Source organism: Balearica regulorum, chromosome 1, assembly GCF_011004875.1.
Source record: "Balearica regulorum gibbericeps isolate bBalReg1 chromosome 1, bBalReg1.pri, whole genome shotgun sequence".
In the NCBI taxonomy this organism is placed as follows: Eukaryota; Metazoa; Chordata; class Aves; order Gruiformes; family Gruidae; genus Balearica; species Balearica regulorum.
In genome coordinates this window covers 61,154,627-61,175,075 of record NC_046184.1, presented here as the reverse complement: position 1 = coordinate 61,175,075, position 20,449 = coordinate 61,154,627, and the positions used below count along the sequence as shown (strand labels likewise).

The window sequence follows — 20,449 nt, the reverse complement described above, 5'->3', positions numbered from 1 at the left end:
TTGAAAATTTGTCCTTGGATGTTCATAAGAAAATCCTTTGAAATAAAATTTTATCTACATTTTTCCTCAGTCATAACCAGTTCAATATAATATTTGATCATTTAACATTTGAATATATGACCTCAATATTTACGCTATTTCTTAATGCATACTTTAGGTTCCTACTTCTCACATTCTCTATCATGTTTTAATGGCTACAGTAAATAAGATCCGGAAGAATTCCTTAGGTGTTCAAATAAACTGCCATTTACATAAAAATCAAAACTTGAAAATAATGTAGCAGATGATACTAATTAGCATAACAGAAATGTACTATAATAGACTTTTCTCAGTCTAAGGTATATCAGTTGATATATAGTAGCACATAATCTTGTCAGAATCTTACCATTAATTACTGGGGTATAAACAACAATTCCAACCAAATTAGGATCAGATACAGTTGTGTCCAGAATAAGGCCACCAATACTGAAAACCAAAGAACAATATTTAGAATAAGGCAAGCAGGTACATTAATTAGTATTTAAAAACGTTTTTTAGCAATCTGCCTTAGAACATCTTCAAGCCACAATTTTCTTCTTAATTCATCTTTCCTCCCCACCCCATTACCTCCTTCTCAGCTACAGACTAACATCACTATAGTTATTTATATATTAAAATAGACTTCTTGTATAACAAAGACCATAGAATTTCAGCCAAACACTCCACTTTTAAGATTCATAACTTTCACTGAATTAAATAATCTCTTAGATCGGTGTGTAATCTTGATTGGAAACTGCAGGAGATGAATAGCTCACCATTTCCTCCATTTGATACGGCACACTTCTGCTCAGTCATTGCCACAGGCTACTGCTGCCTCCCCCACTCATTCCGACCTGTGACTTAACTTTTAACTTCCTTGATTTGGGAAGATTAAAGTTTATTCACACTCTACATTCTAGAGGCTCCTTAAATGTTTCTTTTAAGTACAATCAGGTGTTAAATAAGATATACAGAGACATAGGATGACTATCAAGATGAAGCAAGACAAATAGACTTACCTGCTTATAACCATGGCAGTTATAACAGGCTCCCATCCTGAATGGAGAACAGTTCTGGTAGCTGGGTGTTTGGCAGCTATGACAATCCCCATCGGAGTCAGAGCCAAAAAAAAGGCACCAACCAAAGGAGATACATAGTAATATGTCTCTAAAATAATAATAGAAAAAACAAAAACAAACAAAAACCCCCTGTTTTACTTTCAAGACATTCCTATATGCTTTTCCTAATTTAGAACTCTAAAAGAAATTATAATCTACATCATGCAATGGAGGAATTTTAATAGCCTTTATCACTGCTGTACGTAAAGTTTCAACTACTGCACTAAACAATGTGGTTACCATCTGTTATCTGTGATCACTGTCTCCCATCTTCTCAAGGACAGAACTATCTGTACAAAGAAGGAATTTTGAAAAGGATTTTTGTATGATGCTCTATGATAAAAAGCAATAAGGATATGGAATATAAACATACCTACCAAAACAAAAAAGAAACTGAATATATTGAAAAAGCATTTTGTTTATACACAAATTCATAGCATATGTACACCCCCTTCTTTCCAAAGCACAAATAGTATGGTAATCTTCCCAGAAACAGCACATCTAAAATGATGCAAGCATAATGTGTAATATTGAGACATTTGTATCAGTAGCTTAGTTGTTTTGTAACCAATCTGAGTCTGAAAATTCACAGCCACAATTCTGCTGTTTGCGCCTATCCATCAGAACTGCATCATATTTTATAGGAACACAACAGTAAACACCAAGGAGTACCATCATGAAGCTGAGCTTATAAGGCAAAAGGCTACCTCCACAGAAAGAATACTATTTTTTTCATATTACTTGGTTTTATAATCCCATCCTCACAGAAGCTATTACAGTGATCCAAGACTTCCTAATTCAACAGTGAAGTAAATAATGGAAAATTTATCCTAATGGCAAATGCATATATATATATATATATAAAAATATAAAAACTATGCAAACATTCTAATTTTTCATATATTTAGTTTTATGAGAAATGTGGCCATGTATTTAATATTAAATATATATTGTCTAAACTTTCAGAATTTAGACAAGTCTTAATGCAAAATGTATTTTAAATTAACAGGTTGAAGTGGTTAATATAGAACACACAAACACTTCACCAAAGAAGTATATTTAGTATATAAGAAAGTATTCTCACCCATGTATTATGGCTTATTACAAAGGCTGCAAATTTCAAGCAATTACTACTTTGATGCTATCTTGGTGGAGCTAAAATTACTCCCGGAAAAATTGCTGTAGAATTTTTAGAAGTTACTATCCTTCTGCATTGACTGGTAACAACCTCTGCAGCAGAGCCAGCAGAAAAGATAGTAAGATATCTTTCACAGGGTGAGCTAAAGTAGAAAGCTATTAGAATGAGACAAAGCCCAAAAGAGAAGTAATTTTTTCCTTTCCATATCTAACTATCCTACAGTATATTATCTCCTTCTTCCTTTGTGGTGCCTTTTTTTCCTCCTTTTTCCTCTTTCTGTGAACTAAGAGGTGGGCCTAATGTAAAGAGTTCTTACTCAAAAGAGTACACACAATACATGACTCCTTTATTTGATAATTATAGTTTTGTTTTATCATACTTAATAAAAAAAGACAAAAATGTGCTGATGTAAAGTTCTTGAACTACTTACTGCCCAGGTAAGCACATCCTTCCCTCCACTTGCAATGAAGATCCCTGTGTGCACTAAAATTGGTCAAGTGGAAAGGCATCATTCATTCTACACCTATTTATTTACAATTTTGAAACTTCTCTCCCTTTCCCCTCTCTCTCTGCTTTTTTCCCCCCTCAAGACATAAATCATACTGTATCCCTGCTACTTCTTCTTTCTCCCTCTCTCTCTGTTCCTCTCACATGGAACCAAGGTGAGGCATTAGCATGTACCAGACGCCTAATAACTGATTTAAAGGTCAGAATGAGAGAACAGCTCTAATGTAGTATGTTTAGTAACACATAAAAGGGCACAAAACAAGTTCCAAGGTTTTGCCACATTTTTTGAGAGGTTGCCAATTTCTTTAGAAGGAAAAGTCTGCTGGTCAGCAAAGATCCTCTGTTGCAGACAAACATTCAACAGCAAAATACAGTTGCAATAGTGAGCATTACTCTAATTGATCACTAATTTTGTAAATTCTTTCACTTGTACATCAACAATTAGCCCACTGCACTCTTTATTACAGAACTTTTACCAACACAGGAAAGGAAATTAAAGTTTAAAAAAGTATGCCTTTTATGATAATTTATTTTTTAATGCCACTAACAACTAAAGAACTTGTTAGAATTTGTTCATGAAAAAAGGGAGAGTATTTGACTATCTGCACTAATCTCCAAGCTTGGAGAGCTAGTCCAAGAATGTAGTCCAAGAATTACAAACAACAGTAAAAATAAGTAAAGTATAGCATACAATTCCTTTCCTCTGGGGGGGAAAAAAAAAAAAAGGCACATCAGTCAGATGTGTCAGAAATCAGTCCAGCAAATGAACAATGAATACTAACCAATAATTATGTAATAGGTAACTTCTAAATAAATAATAATTATGTAAAATAAAAAATATACATACACATATGTCACTCTGCCACAGAAATGTTTTGTAAGAAGTTTAAAAAAAGGAAAAAATATGAGAAGACAGTCTCGCTAGTGCATAATGATTCATAAACTATAACCAAAATAAATATAATTTATATCTGCAGTGCAACAGAACTATTTCAGCAGTCAGCAGGTAGTCAGAAACAAGGGCAGCTTTACAAATCTTAGAAAACATGACTAACCCATGGCTGATTATCAAACCTTTCACTAGTTGAATTCAACATATTTTAAGTGTGTTAACAGCAGCTACAGGAAAAAAGAAATATGCATCCATAAAATGACATAAGTCGTCATTTTTACAGCAAACAAAGCAAAAGTTAGATGAACTTTCAAGAGGGTGAATATGTGTTTTATAGCAATAAAACCAAAGTGCATGGTGATAGAAAAGACAAAGATAGGAAACAAAATGCAACAAGTGTTTGGTTGGTTGGTTGTTTTTTTACACACTAAGACAGAACTTTCAAGACTACTCAGCAATGTCTTAGCTTTGTTCCTCTGAGTCAACAGCAAGTGAGAGGAGTTCATTTTTTTTACCCTTATTGTTCAACATTTTAGTATGTATAAATGTCTTAATTTCACTGTGGAAAAAAGTGCAGAGAAAACTTACAAAATAGGTTTCATACCTGAGTCCTTTAAATGGAGTTGGACGTAAAATGGATTGTAAAAGCTACCCCATTGTTGCAATACTGTCATAAGTTTCTTCTTGAAAAGAGCAAAAGCCAGGAGTGGCTCTCAGGAGTGGGGGATCTCCAAGGACAGGACAGAACAAGAGCTTAGATTCTTTTTTAAAAAGCCTTCTGCTATGATAATATACTAGCACTTTATTGGGATTTTCTGTTCTGAAGTGCTGGAGGGAATGATAAATAAAAAATAAATAGGCTACCAACCATCCCCATGCTGCTAAACGAGGAGGAAATCAGGTACACATATGAATCTGTTTACAAGTTTTAGACCAGACAACTGAAATTCACCCTGCCCAGTTTTTTTAAAGCAAAGGTGATGTAAAAATTAAGGCAAGGCAGTTGTTCCCTACCAGAACTTCAAATTCTACTGCCTGTCTACTAAGTTGAATTAAACACAGAACTATGGAAGCAATTAATAGTTTAGAATGATATTACACAATCTGTCACAAGTGAGCAATGACAGACTCCAGTTACCTACAGGACCAGTGAAACTACTCAGGTTCAGTTTAAATCTTGGGATCAGAGCATGGGACTTTTTTTTTTTTTTAGCTATGGGAGACTATCGTAGAACACCTTAAGAATCTAAAAGATGTTATAGATTCTTATAGAACACTATAAGAATCTAAAAAAGATGTTAACATTGAGATGTGTCTTTTAAGGAAGGGTTGGCCATCTTCCTCTTCACATTTAATTCACAGAAGAAGAAAATGTATTCTGCAATAGCTGGAGAATGGGAAGAGGGAATAAATGACTCCTCTTCTAGGGCTCACCTTACTCCATTTTTGATAGATATATAGCAGGTAGCTTACATGGTAAAAGGAATTTTGCTCAACCTGGCTCTGCTATAGAATTTGTACCATCCCACAGTGGAAGATCAACTCCTACAGGCACTCAACTCTTTGCTGAACTTCTGGCTGTGACCTTAAATTAAAAAAGGAGGGAAGAGGAAAGAGACAAGGTTCTCAACTGATCTTCATTTACTTTAAGCCCTCATCCCTTTAGTAAACAGCATTATAAATTAATCCTCTAGTTCAGCGATGCAACATGCATAAGAGATAAATGCATATATTTAAGCCACGTTCTGTGAGAAAAAAGCAAAGATTTAAACGAAGTCTTCGGATCATTACTGCCAAATGTCAAGCAACACGGACCTCCACATTCAATATACCGAGTCTTCCTATTGCAGAGCATTCCCGTCTTCTGTTGGAAGAACAGGAGCCGGGTCCCAGCGACGATCCTGGGGAGCCCTCTAGTGCTTTCCCCCAGCTACTTGACAAGGATTCACAGCTACAGTTCTTAGGGAGTTGTTAAGGCAGAAAGAACTGCTAACCTTTCACTACTTGAATCCCCATGTTTGATCGCTTCGCAATTATTTTTAAAGCACTCAGATGAACTTACAAGAAATTATATATATAGGTCTGTAGCTAGTGGTGTGCCCCAAGGGTCAGTGGTTGGTCCAGTCTTATTCAACATTTTCATCAATGACCTGGACAAGGGGATGGAGTGTACCCTCAGCAAATTTATTAACGATACAAAACTGGTTGATACACTAGAAGGCTGGGATGCTATTCAACGAGACTTGGACAGGCTAGAGAGTTGGGTGGAGAGGAACATAATGAAGTTCAAGAAAGGCAAGTGCAGGGTCCTGCACCTTGGGAGGAATAACCCCAGGCACCAGTACACATCAGGAGGTGACCTGCTGGGAAGCAGCTCTGCGCAGAAGGACCTGGGAGTCCTGGTGGACAACAAGCTCTGCACTGAGCCAGCAATGTACCCTCATGGCCCAGAAGACCAATGAGATCCTGGGGTGCATTAAGAAGAGCATGGCCAGCAGGTCGAGGGAGGTTATCCTCCCCCCCTACTCTGCCCTGGTGAGGCCACATCTGGAGTGCTGTGTCCAGTTCTGGGCTCCTCAGTTCAAGAAAGGCAGGGAACTACTGGAGAGAGTCCAGCGGAGGGCTACGAGGAGGATTAGGGGACTGGAGCACCTCTCGTACGAGGAAAGGCTGAGAGAGCTGGGTCTGTTTAACCTGGAGAAGAGAAGACTGAGAGGGGATCTCATCAACGCTTATGAATATGTAAAGGGAGAATGTTAAGAGGATGGGGCCAGACTCTTTTCAGCGCAGCCCAGTGACAGGACAAGGTGCAATGGGCACAAAGTGGAACGCAGGAAGTTCCATCTGAACAGAGGAAAAAACTTCTTCACTGTGAGGGTGACCGAGCACTGGAAGAGGCTGCTCAGAGAGGTTGTGGAGTCTCCTTCTCTGGAGATATTCAAAACCCACCTGGACGTGATCCTGTGCAACCTGCTCTAGGTGATACTGCTTTAGCAGGGGGGTTGGACTAGATGATCTCCAGAGGTCCCTTCCAATGCCTACCAATCCGTGAATCTGTGATGGTGGCCAAAAAAGATGACTGATTTGGCCCTTGCCTATGTAAGAATGCTACAGTCCTTTCCCTTACCTCTTCTGGGTATGTTGTGAAGCATCCTCTCAAACCAAAGGCTGAGCACAGGCATACAGCTCTGTTACAGACAAACAGAAAGCTTGTACAGAAAGAATTTCCCCCTTCCAGTCTTGTTAGCTGAAAACAACTCTTCTGCAGAAAGGAGCCGGAAACTTACAATTTGTTGCAGTATATTTGAGTAGTTAGGCTAATAAATCATAGAGGGAAATAGTTAATTCATAATACAGTTTAGGGGTGAATCCCACCTGCTTCATTACCAGCCCATAAACTGTGAGTTTCTTTACAACATTCCCATTATTCCCATGATTATTCTTGCATTGAGAAAGCCGGGAAATGACAGAAAGAACAGAAGAATGTCTGTGCTGGGTGAGACCAAAGGTCTCATATAGCCCAGTATCCTGTGTCTGACTATGGTCACAGTTCAGGCTTGTGGAAAGAAGAAAAGAAAATGACAAGTTTAGAGTGATGCTTCTTTCAGTGTGCTCTGCCAGCTTCTGCTGCTGTTTGCCTCTGGGTTTTCATCACTCAAGTTTCTGTCTGCATCTGTCCATTCAATATTCCTCAGTGGATTCTTTGATTAGTTTATCCAAAGAGTTGTCTAAAATCACTTTGGTCCTCTCAATACACCACAGCAGTAAGTTCCACATCCCAATCACGTATTGTGTAAAAGTTTCTTTAACTTTTTTTTTAATCTGTTGCCTAATCATTTTCTGAATGCCTCTTCCCTGCCATTCACAACTTTATATACCTCTCCTGAGCTGAAGCTACTCCATACTTTTATTCCTTATTACATGTTCAGATACATGCATCTTGGAAACCACACATTTCCAAGGGCTTTGTGGTATTTTCTTGCTTTAGAAAGACTCTGTTTCCTAAGAGAAAGAAATACAAAGACATTGAAAAAAAAATATAAAGAGCAGAAGCAGTCATTTTAGCGCTAACTAGGTAATTACATATATCACCAAAGGAGAAGTATTTCCAGAAGAACATATAGGAAGAAAAATGGGAGTAACTCTTAGAAGCATACTTGAGCACACTAATCCTTCCCCCTACACACATGTGGGATCTGCTTTCCAACTGCATTGGCTGACTAAAATGTGAGTGGCCATGACAGCTGTAAAAGTAGCAAAGGATCAGTTCAAACTGGCCCTTCTTCTTTTTTTATTCCTCTGGGATACATTAGGCCATCTGTAACTAGAGAGGTAAATTTCTGGAAATGTGCAAAAGGAAGAAAGAAGTCCAAGTTTCTTTCCCCATCTCCTTATTGGGGTTGAGTGTTAGTTGTTTGGGTTTTTTTAGATTAAAAAAAAGGGGGGGGGGGGGCATGTTTTAGGAGAAACTGAAATATTAGTAGTAATTAGTTATTCCTTTAATAAAGGAAACATATTATCTCTAATTTATATAAAGCATAGGAAACAGTACTAGCTATAGTCACAAAATAATATATATTGTTTATTTACAAATGACAAATATAGCTACTATTAAAATACCAGCACATGTAACTAAGTTTTGCCTGTGGCCACAATTAAAAGATTGGAACGGACTAGAGGAAGCTGTTTAAAAACAGTAAGACTCAGTATTAATGATTTACTGTCTTTGAGTTATATGGGTTCAACTTAAGCAATTATATAGAGAACATTACAATGCAAATACATAAGAAACTATTATTTGTAGGGAAAAGATTTAGGAAACAAATGAAAAATCACTCGCGTATTCATTACAATGTAGTTTACAAAGAAAAATTTAAAAAGCAAAATGAAGTTTGACCTACACGGCATAAGTTTCTAAGAAACTTGATTTGAAATTCTTACTAGTTAACATTTAAAGCCTGAAGTTTAGCATTAATTATTTTAAATCAGACACGGTCCTGAGTAGAATAAATTTTAATCATAACCCTAGCCCCAAATCTAATCTGAGTGTTAACCCAAATTTGGCAACCTCTTCCAACTCTACACTTACACAGCTAGCTAGTACATGCCAATAATCCTAATTAACTCTCTCCTAGCTAACTCCTTTCCATCTAGCTGGTATACCAACTTCCCTGGCTTCCCTTCAATGACTAGCATAAACCCTGATTTTGAACTGAATTCCAATCAAACATATCAATTGTTGGGACATGAAATCTATTTTAAGCAGAATAACCCAATGTTCCAGTGTAGTAAGACTTTTGGGCATAGCAATAAATCTAGATAAACAGTCTCCAGTGGCCTAAACTCTAATTATTATTCCAGTCCTAGCATTAGCTAGAGACACCAAATTTCATAAGAATAGAGGCTTCCTCTCTGTTCCTCCCCTCAGGAGAAAAGAAAGAGGAGAGGTTAAAAAAATCTTCACTAATTTTCTTTTCACTGTAAATCTATAAACTTACTTTAAAAAAGTATCTAAAGGAAGTTTTTGAGAAATAAGTTATTAGAATTTAATCTAAAGTATTTAAATATAGTTATGAAATAAACAATACAATTTAAGTTTTAACAAAAATATAGAAAATACTAAAAATGGCTGTATTGCACACTGATACATTTAAGCTGGTATCACATCAACAATTTCTAAATATGAACAATCAAGTACTGAAAATATAAAATCATCAGTTGAAAATTAAGAAAAAAAATGACAAGTCACACCAAGGTAGCTGGAGTCTTATTAGATACCTTTTCTGACTGATGATGTAATACTTACAGAGAACAGCTCAATTTTTTACATAAAAAGGCTTGAATGATAAGCATAGATGTAAAGAATATATGTGGTGATATCAACATGTCTGGTAAAACAATTATGGACAGCACAAAATTTGGCCTGTGGTATACTATAGTATAATTGCCTACAATTTAAAACAAAATATACTTTAAATAGTTTCTATGGAAGGAGTCAGTTGCAGCAATAATTTAATTTTAAATATTGTTCTGAGCGTTCTTCTCCTCCTGTGAGAAAATGTTTTCACACTTTTTGTTTCTTCATGGGGGAGATGAAGAAACAGGAAGAAAAAGACTGATTTTTTAGTTCCTCATTCTCATTTTCCAAGCTCACATCTGCTTTGTGAAACTCAAGCATTTAATTACATCAGCTACTATCTGAGCATGCTTATAATAATAATAATAATAATTATAGTCATATACATTTTTAGCAGACATTGTGATGATGAACCTTCTGCAGTGGTCTGCTCCTTTAAGAAAGTAGGATTTAGACAGTACAGGTCCTAGAAATCAGAAAAACAGTTTCAAAGGGACTATGGAAACATGCAAATAACTAGTAGAAGAGAACTGCAAACTGAAAAAAAAACCCCAACAAAAACCAAAAACTGCCCCCCCCCCCCCCCCCAAACCCCAGTCTTTCATAAGAAAATTAGTTTGGAGCTGTTTACGTGTAATTCACCTGTTCATAGCTATTAGTGGGAAAATAGTCAAACAGTAAAAACTGTCATCAAGAAGCCAGACAGAATTCATGCATGAAGTAGGATTAGATCATTGCTGTCAGTAGTCAGTGAAGCCCTCTCCTTTGCTGCTAAGCTATTCAGAGTGGTTATACATTTTTCATCTTTCATGGCAGAACTGCTGTTCTAAAGAGAGTTATAGCTAAATTAGCAGATTTGTGTTTGAAATATAGTCACCAAATTTATAAGAAGACAAAACAAAACAAAGAAAACAGAAGAGAGTAGGGCCATTATTTGGAAAAGCTGGAAGTGGTTATTTCGTTTACTTAAAAGCAGAAGGAAATGCTGGTAAAACCAAGCACGGGCACAGGGAACAGAGGGAAGACACAAAAGTGTCACACCGTGAGGAAAACAAGAGGTAGGAAAAAGCTGAGGAAACTTGTACTGGAAGCTGGAATAAGGAAAATGAGGAAGCAAGGAGGCATTGCAGCAGGAGCTGGAAAGCACTTGGAAGGAATCAGAAGGAAATTCACAACAGTCTTTGCGTAAATCATTTAAAAGTCACAGCAATCACAAAGCACAAATCTAAAATTAGGCTTCACTTCTTTGAATACATACTTGTGGTAGACTTGCTATTTCTACTCAAAGTACTTAAATTATTGTTATTTTGATTTCTACATAGCTGCAGCTCAAGATATATTTGAATGTTGTCTAAAACCGCACCCTAACAACAACAAAAAATCTCAAAGCAGAACTCCTCTCCCAGCAGCTGGTCAAGATAGCCAGTTCAACTCCTTCCCCTTAGTGAAATGGGAGAACACTTCCGAAGGGTTCTGGGAAACAAATATTTGATTGCAGGGTGGGCATTCAAGAAAACTTGGATGAAGATAGCTTCCCTCCCCTGAAGAAAGCAGACTAAATTCAACAACTATAGTTTCTAATTCACATGTAGATTGATTGTGATTCTGTGAGAGTCTTTCAGATATTAGTAGACTGTGTCAAGATTGTGTTTAGCAACTTCAATCATCTTTAAAAAGATCATGGTATAATGTTGCAACCCAAGATTTATTATTCAATGGTATAAATATTGACAAAAAAGTCAGTCAAATGAAAAAGTTTTCTAAACCTCTCCCTCCCTGCCCTCTCCACACCCTCCTAACCCAAAAGAGGTTCCTAGGGAGACATGCACATTTAGAAACATACTTACCAAGGCAAGTATAAAGACCCTGACTTATCCATGCTAGTATAGCAAGAGTGATAAGATCTCCAAAACTCGCTGCTATAGGAGTGGCAACATTGTCAGGATTAATACCAGTCTTCTTTGATCCAACAATAACTCCAACCATTATAATTCCTAGAATCAACAAAGACGACAGCACAGTAACCATATCTACTGTTGTAACTCCACAGAAAATTCCAAGATAATGGTACTTTCAAAGTTGATAAATAAGAAGTCAGTGCTTTTGCCCCAGGATGATTGTTCTTCCCACCTGACTGATGTCTGTATTTTTAAGTTGTAGCCATTTTTAAAAATGAGGGTTTATATTAAAAAAACAGTAAGCACACACATACAAAAAATCAAGAACCATCTGTACAATGAACTATTTTGCTTATGAATGGAATTAGTACTATTGAATTGTAAATCAGCCATTTCCTGAAGAAAAAAAAATGCTGTGTGCTGTTTGTACATCCTGTTAACTTTAGCTGACTGAAATGTAAATTACACTAGGCTGAAAAATACCATATGATTAAATATTTTGACATCTGATACTGTGCAAGATTTCCAGTCATGGACTTAGCACCAAAAGTCAAGAAGGTACATCACAAATTAAAAACTAGACAATGTCTAAAAATGTTACTTGCTATACAGTTAAAATGTTTTAAATTGAGGATGTTGGTTTTTACTTTTTTTCCTATAAAGAGCAACACTAAATTATTAAGAGGCATTTCCCTGCAGAATGCAAGTGGGTACGAAAAATAAAATTCACATTGTTATTAACAGTCTTCTTTGGCATAACTTGAGTAATTTCCCTTTCATCATGTAATACACATAAGAGCTTGAACTGTGTATATAATTTTTATGTGATTTTAAAGATTTTTTTAAAATAGTATTACAATTTTCATGTATTTTAGCAATATTATGTATTGTAGGCTAAATTAGGAGTTTATTTTCAGAGAAACTGCCTAAAAAGTTGCACTCAATAAAATTCTCAAAAGAAAGAACTGAAATGATCCTGTAGGATCACAATATTTCAAAAGTACCTGTTTCATGTGTAGGAGGACGAAGTTCAGAAAGTAATTTCCTATGCTGGCCCATGACCAGATAACAACAAAAGTTTCTCTTCGTGTCCAAATTACACATGAGAAGTGGGAAAAAATGCACTCATGTTCCCCCTTCTCTTGCTCTTAATTCTACACATGATCAAACTCAAGGGCTTTGTTGTCACTAAAAAAAAGTGTGTGCTCTTAATTCCATGCAAAACTTTAACAATTTTGTAGTTTTCACATAAGTAAGTCTATCAAATTAGTAAAAAATGGAAGTTAAACATTTTACTTGACTTACTCTTATTAAGACTACTGACTATGTATTTTCATTAAGAATATGTCACAAGTTGAGGCACTTTTTTCTGCCCTCATGTCCATTAAATAGTGTCTTTTATGGTTAAATATTTCCTGACAACTGGGGAGAGAAGATTAAATTCATCATGCTATATGGCTCTGGACAGACGTTGGCACTGTTTGTAGAGGGGAACTTGAACTTGCACCAAACTCTGCACATAACAACCCAATTCGTTCACTTCAGATACAAAGCAGAGCACAAACTAACCTATAAGCAGCATGGGCAACCAGGAAGTTTGGATTCAGCTGAACTAACATCCAGGCTCATTTGAGCTTAATTACAAATAAGTTCTACCTGTTTAGTACTAAGAATATATTTTGTGCATGAATGAATATAGAAAGCAGGGGAGAAAAGTTCTCCATCACATTAGGTAAAAATTTAAAAACCATACTTTTTGTTTTAGACAGGCTCAGGAGGTCATGCAAATCAAACCTTTTCAAAGAATATAACAGGAGAGGAATGTAATATGCAGGTCTATATGGAAATTGCAAAAGGGCATCCTATCCTCAGCTGTGTTTCAGATGTATTACACCTTATTGCATTTAAATTTTCAAGGAATAGCAACATAATATACATTCAGCATCCACAGAAAAGTAAATAACTAAAAAAGTAACATATATACTCCTTTTACCTTGTAAAAGAGAAGCTATGAAGGCAGTTGCTACGCTGCTAGAACACAGAAGGATTGAATGATCAAAGCTGTATTTGCCCTCTGGAATCCAGCCCAATATAACTGCTGCCACTGCTGCCAGAAAACCAACTACTGTTGCCTGAACCTGGAAAAGAAAAATAAAGTAAACAATTCTTAAAATTGATAGACTTAAGAGGACTACAGAACCATTTTCTGTTATTCTTTCCTCCTAACTACATTTATTTGCAGGGTGTAAAGGGAGCATCCTCATCCATTTTGTAGAGATGATTATAACCTTGGATGATCAAGAAGAAAAACCTTATGCCAGCAGAAAAGGCTTTACCAACGTTTCAGAGACGCAAGAGTAACAAAAGTAAAATCAGGGAAAAGAGCTGAGAATTTACCAGGAGCCAAAGCTGTGTCACTCAAAACAGTGAAGTCACAGCATAATCATTTCACCTCTTTTTTGAGCATGTTGTATTATAACATATGAACATGAAATAGTTCTTAATCTTAAGAAATAGTCATTTTGGAGAACAAACACTCCTTTTCTCAAATGACCCAGCTACTTAAAATATTGTTTATTATCCAAAAGCTCTATCACATACTTCCTTTAAACATTGAATCCAATGCAAATACAGTACTGAAAACATTTGTGAGGTCAAAACTAAAAGGTTTTGCCAAATCTGAAATTTTTCTCTAATCATCCTCAGATCCTCTCTCAGAAAAATTAAAAAGGAAATACCCTTGGTACAGTCACAAAGAATACTCTTCTTCCTCTTCTTCTGATAAATATAAGCTTGTACTCTTTTAGAGAAGAACAACAGTTTTCAAAAAAAGCAGCCATGGAAATGTTGTATGTTAAGTATGAGTTAGTGTAGTAGAGCTAGTTTCCCATTAACGCTGTCCATCTCCGTACTTATCAACACTTGTGAAAGATTTTCTCAATAACTTCACTCACTTACAAGTCTTAATCAAATAAGTCCATTAAATTTACCTGTTTTAAGGCCAAATTGCCAATTATTAGATTCCATTTCTCAATGGGTGAATCCATTTTTCCAATATTTACCTGTCAAAATTACAAAAGAATTTCAGGCATTTGGGTTTAAAATGGTGTTACTTAAAAATGCACCAACAAGGCAGAAACCCACAAATAATTCAACTCATACAAAAAAAAAAAAAAAAAAAAAAAGAAAAAAGGAGACCTTTTGAAAGCAAGTTAAAACCATGCTATAGTTTTTTCAAGTCAATCATTGCTGTTGATTTTAAATTGTACTTACAGTGTCTATCCAAAAGTAGCTAAACTTGATGCAGTTTTACATAATAACTTGTTTAACATTAGTTTACTGTGCAAGACATACTAGCCACCTTACATTCCAGGAATGTTCAAGCAGCACCAGTGATTAGATCATCAGCTGGAAGGGAAACTTATCAGTGTTCAGTCACTTTAGACTGCACTTGTTTCTAACACCCTTAAATTCTATGAGCCAATAGAAAAAAATCACAGAATTACAGAATGGCAGGGGTCGGAAGGGACCTGTAGTCCAACCCCCCTGCTAAAGCAAGATCACCTAGAGCAGGTTGCACAGGATCACGTCCAGGCAGGTTTTGAATATCTCCAGAGAAGGAGACTCCACAACCTCTCTGAGCAGCCTCTTCCAGTGCTCGGTCACCCTCACAGTGAAGAAGTTTTTCCTCTGTTCAGATGGAACTTCCTGCGTTCCACTTTGTGCCCATTGCCCCCTGTCCTGTCACTGGGCTGCGCTGAAAAGAGTCTGGCCCATTCTCTTGACATTCACCCTTTAGACATTTATAAGCGTTGATGAGATCCCCTCTCAGTCTTCTCTTCTCCAGGTTAAACAGACCCAGCTCTCTCAGCCTTTCCTCATGAGAGAGATGCTCCAGTCCCCTAATCCTCCTCGTAGCCCTCCGCTGGATTCTCTCCAGTAGTTCCCTGCCTTTCTTGAACTGGGGAGCCCAGAACCGGACACAGCACTCCAGATGTGGCCTCACCAGGGCAGAGTAGAGGGGGAGGATAGGTCTCCCTCGACCTGCTGGCCATGCTCTTCTTAATGCACCCCAGGATCTCATTGGTCTTCTGGGCCATGAGGGTACATTGCTGGCTCAGTGCAGAGCTTGTTGTCCACCAGGACTCCCAGGTCCTTCTGCGCAGAGCTGCTTCCCAGCAGGTCACCTCCTGATGTGTACTGGTGCCTGGGGTTATTCCTCCCAAGGTGCAGGACCCTGCACTTGCCTTTGTTGAACTTCATTATGTTCCTCTCCACCCAACTCTCTAGCCTGTCCAGCTAGATTACCATAAAGTAAGATTCCCTGTCAGCTGCAGATTCCCATAAAGTAAGATCAAGTTTATTGTGATACTGTGGAATAGATGGACCTAAACAAAAAGTTTGTAAAGTCATATTGCTAATGCCTAACCCTGATAACACACAGCCAAAAACAAGAGTCTGTGTAAGTTTACAGGGGTGAGTGGATGAGTGGTGTTTGGGTGTTGGTTGGTTTTGGGGTTTTTATGTCCTCTTACCAAAAAAAAAAAAAAAAAAAAAAGGAATAGGGAGAAAAGGCAACAGTGTGAACCAAGACAATGAGAGTGACTCAAACTACAGAACAAAGCGGAAGAATACAAACCACACAATATAAATATTGTGCTTGAATGGGCAGGTGACCTAAGTGCACTTCACACAGTTGCACCAGCACAGCTGTGAGGGGAGGGAGAACGGTTTACATTTACACTAACACCACAGAGAAGTACAAGCTATGCCATGAGGTAGATTAAAAACACTGTCCTGAGACATATTTAGTGAGATGACTGATTCTAAAATGGATGGGAAATTGTGAGTGACCAATAACAGCAGCCAAAATAGGAATTTGGGCAACAAGATGAATGCAGGCGATCAGGCAAAGCTTGAAATCAAATATATTATGGATAACAGAAACTTGCTAACAAGACATTACTTTTTGGCTGGCTACATAATTACAATGGAGTAAAGATAATTAGTATATAGCCCCAAGAGCATAGACATGTCTACAAATTCATATGCAATTATAAGCTAACAGAGCAAGAAGGGTATGAATTAACTCCAATGCTGAACTCATGTCAGAAATTTCCTCCTCAAAGGTGAAGCTCGTCACAGGGGCACAGTCTTGCATTTAATGTAAAGACAGTATCTGGAGGGAAGCCAGCAACTGCAAATTTAGCTCAGAGAAAGGAAGATTAATCGTACAACTGCCTTCAAACAACTATTCAGATATGCCCTGAATTAATATACTCTTTCAGTTTTCACTTAGGATAGGGATGACAGGACAAAAGACTGGATGGCTAAAGAGAGTAGGGGTCAATGAAGTCAATGTGAAGAGAGCAAAGGTCAGAATAACCTCTTTCATAGAGGTTTGAGAGAACTGGCATGTAAATTGCAGGTCCAGTAGCAAGCTTTTTGATTAAACTCTCCAGTAAGGAATGATACAATATGACACAGCGCCAGATCTTAAAACCTGGGGGAAGCAGAGCAATCAAAACAACTGTCCTGGAGTTTAAATTCGTATCTGGCAACTAACCCCAAGTTGTCACCTCTAAGAAGTTACACGTAACAGGTTTCCATAGCTTTTTGTTTTGGTTTTTTGACTAACAACTAGAAACATTACCGAGTTCTTATGTATTTGTTTGCCTTTGCAGCAGCACTCCGGGGCGTGTGGCTGGCTACCCATCAGCTCGCAGAGCTGTGCACATTGCAGCTGGTGTTGAGTGTGAAAAAAGATACATAAGAGAAAGCTGGAAGGTTCTTTGCAAGGTAAAAGCCATTTTCCTGGTTTTTCACATACAAAACCTAAATATAATATTTTTAGCATTATCTTGGTAATGAATGATCTATACTGTTCTTATTTTGTACAATACTGTAGTCTTAAAACTCCACTGTGTTGTGCACATGCACACACACACACAATCTCTACAATATTTTACTGATGGGTTCTTCACCCAGGTAGAACAAATTCGAGCCACCACTGGCAAAGGAGAGTGTTCACCAAACCATGACGAGCCTCCACCTCCTCCCTGTGAAGGATGTCTAATGAACTTACAAGATGACTAAGAAGTCCCGGAAAGTATTTCAATCACCTGTGTAACTTAGTCCAGGGTCTGTCATGATTCTTGAAGAAAACAGGTCATACAAGGAAATCAGAGGCATTTGAAAATTAACAAACAAATAACAACACACACATCCACAAGTCTGTTGGTGCAAAGGTGGGAAGTAGCTTGGTGCCAGTGGTGCTGTGACTGTGACTTCGGGCAATGCCAAAGAAACTGGAGCTCCCGCACGCCACATAGCGTTGTCTGAAGAAATGTACACTTCACTGACCTCTTTGTAGCCAGTTAATTAACCTTCATGGTGGAAGGATGTGAACAGAGCCACCTAATACAATTTGGCCAAGACAGACATATGACAATTTCTGGTACTGGGAGGAAGCCGTCATGGCATGCTTGAGTAAAAGCCTTTGAAGCACCAGTTGAGTTATGTCTTGGTGAGACTTAATGACAGTGGCAAGTGGCACTGGTAACACTCCTCAAACTAAGCCCTCTCAGAGTGGCCCGTTGTTTGAGTGTTGGTAAGAGTTTTGGCTTCAAATGGACAAATTGGCTGTGAAAAATTATGTTCAAGGCATCCACAGATCATGTTATCATACAGTTAATGGGCTACTCTTACAAATACCATTTTGGGCTGTGGGGAAGTGGCCTGAAGTTCATGATGCAAGCTTTAGTTAGCCACTGAACATGCAGCCAGTGTTGTGGAAACTCCAGTATCCTTTTTCTATGTGTGAGAGGGGGATCAACTCCTTGACTTTGGTAACAGTTGATGGACAATATGAACCGAGGTCAGGATTCCCAGAGCAGAAAAAGGGTCTGCATGACCCTTTTCCAAATGTTCCCTGAGAGCTGTGAGATTCACAAATGAAATGTCACTGGTGAAGATGCAGAAATCAGCCATTAATTGGCCAGAGAGTTGTGATCTGGCAGAGGTCATAAGCTCAACTGAGACAAAGAATTAAAGATCCCATTAACCGAAGCAGAAGCGGTGGAGCTGATTCTGACTTTCTTTTTTTAAGCCTTCAGTAAGGCACTGGTAGATCTTGGACTTGGTGTGTTTTTCACTATGCAATACAAGCATTTTCAGTCCTCAGGCCCTGAACTGTACCAGTCAGGAACAAATTAAGCAACAGGTCAACACACCAAAAAAAAAAAAAAAAAAAAAGAAAGAAAGAAAGAAAAAAGGTAAAAGACAAAAGTATTCATGCCTGACAGTAAAGGTAGTAAGGTCTAAACACAACATATCATTAAGAAATGGTAAGAATACTCAGAAAAGTAAGAGCGTTAAAATCAAACAGAAAAGAAGACTGAATAGCTAAGATTGCCATTGATAAATATGCAAAAAAATCATGTCAATTTTTACATATGAAAGAATGGATATGGGGCAAAAGTAATCAATTCCCATAATGGGCATGACACAAGCCAACCTTCATAGGATTGCTAAGGTTATGTCCTTCATGGTGTGTGTTTGGGCAATAACTCAATATAATGTGGCAATGAAATTTATTAATGACAGAAAACTAGGAGATCTTGTCAATAAAAACCATTGTAATATTGTACAAAAACTGGATGACCTTGAGGATTACAGCAGTGAAAACAGATGAAATTCAACAGTAGAAATGCAGGGTCATGCACTTACGGACTAATAATATTTCTGCCAGAAGATGGGAGTGACAGCTGGAAACAACACAAAAGGGAAAATACTAGGACACAGTCATTGATCACAAAGTGACTGTGACATCTAAATCTGACACTGCTAGGAAAATGAATGCATATAAACCTAGAAAGTTTCAAGAGCAATTTTTGAGAGAAATAGGGAAGTGCTATTCTAAAAAGCCATAGTAAGGTCTCATCTGGAGTTATATACACCTTTGACCAAACATTTTCTAGAAAGATTCATTCAAGCAGGAACAGGCAGAGAGTGGGGGCCCTGCTGGAGAATGGAAAGAATACCTTACAAAGGAGAAACACTGCATTAGGCAGTGTCTTACAGAGATACCTCATTCAGTTACCAGAAATATTTTAGCCACGCTATTAGAACATTCCGGTAACTATAGTTATTCACACACACACAAAAAGCTATACAGTAAGGTAATCTAGCTTACTTAGTCTAGAAAAAGGAAGGAACAGAACATCCCCTGAGATGTAGAAAAGAACTATCACATATATGTAAGAAAGAAGACATAGAAAAAATTTTGTTATGCTGTTACAGTGTTGACACACACAAAAAAATAAGTAGACCCCCCAAAAACCCACCTCAACAAAAAAGGAATAAAATTATTCAGCCAGAAAGGTACAAAAGAATTTCTTACAGTTTGATCAACAAAGGTCTGGAGTAGCAATGTTAGCAATGCTTTATTTTGGTGCCACACAAGTGTTTTTTTAGAAAAATGTGTTCAAAACCTTCACATTTTGTTAGCCTATGCAAACCCCATCGAGGCCAAAGGGATCTGTCAACCTTACAGAATATACATATAAAACTCAAAGATCTGGTTTATCTATTCTGAATGATGACTTGGAAGACACTGAAGAAGTAAAATTTTAATGTATGGAGATCAGAAGAGGGTCACCTTTTTAACTTTGCCAGTTTAATAACAGATTTAAAGACTCCCTGTTACAGCCAGATTAAGCCATAGACATAAAACACTTGTGTTCAAAAGATTTGTTTCCTTTTGAAATATTTACAACATATATCTGAAGAGTCAAGGGGAAGAGAAAGTTACTTACAGCAGTTGACAGCCGAGATGCCAAGGTCATTTCCAAATTTCCTTTGAGACCAAGAAGTGCAGGAACCAAGATAAAAACTTCAGTAACATTCTTGAACACATCCCAGTGCTAGATAAAAGATACAGTGGGAAACATTCAATTGAAAAATTCTCTTTAGATCATCCACAAAATATTAAAATTCCATAACTTATAACTTAAGCCTCCA

The 20,449-nt window shown here is 37.3% G+C and overlaps 1 protein-coding gene across 1 annotated transcript in view; it reads right to left on the bottom strand.

Moving 5' to 3' along the window:
- The window catches only part of SLC41A2 (solute carrier family 41 member 2), a 61,576-nt gene that overhangs the window by 27,656 nt on the left and 13,471 nt on the right, over positions 1-20,449 (bottom strand). The window contains exons 3-8 of the mRNA XM_075754321.1: positions 20,245-20,352; positions 14,419-14,490; positions 13,422-13,566; positions 11,378-11,524; positions 1,038-1,185; positions 386-465 (exon numbers count right to left, since the gene is read on the bottom strand). Coding sequence (XP_075610436.1) covers positions 386-465; positions 1,038-1,185; positions 11,378-11,524; positions 13,422-13,566; positions 14,419-14,490; positions 20,245-20,352 — 700 coding nt within the window. The remainder of the gene's footprint in view (positions 1-385; positions 466-1,037; positions 1,186-11,377; positions 11,525-13,421; positions 13,567-14,418; positions 14,491-20,244; positions 20,353-20,449) is intronic.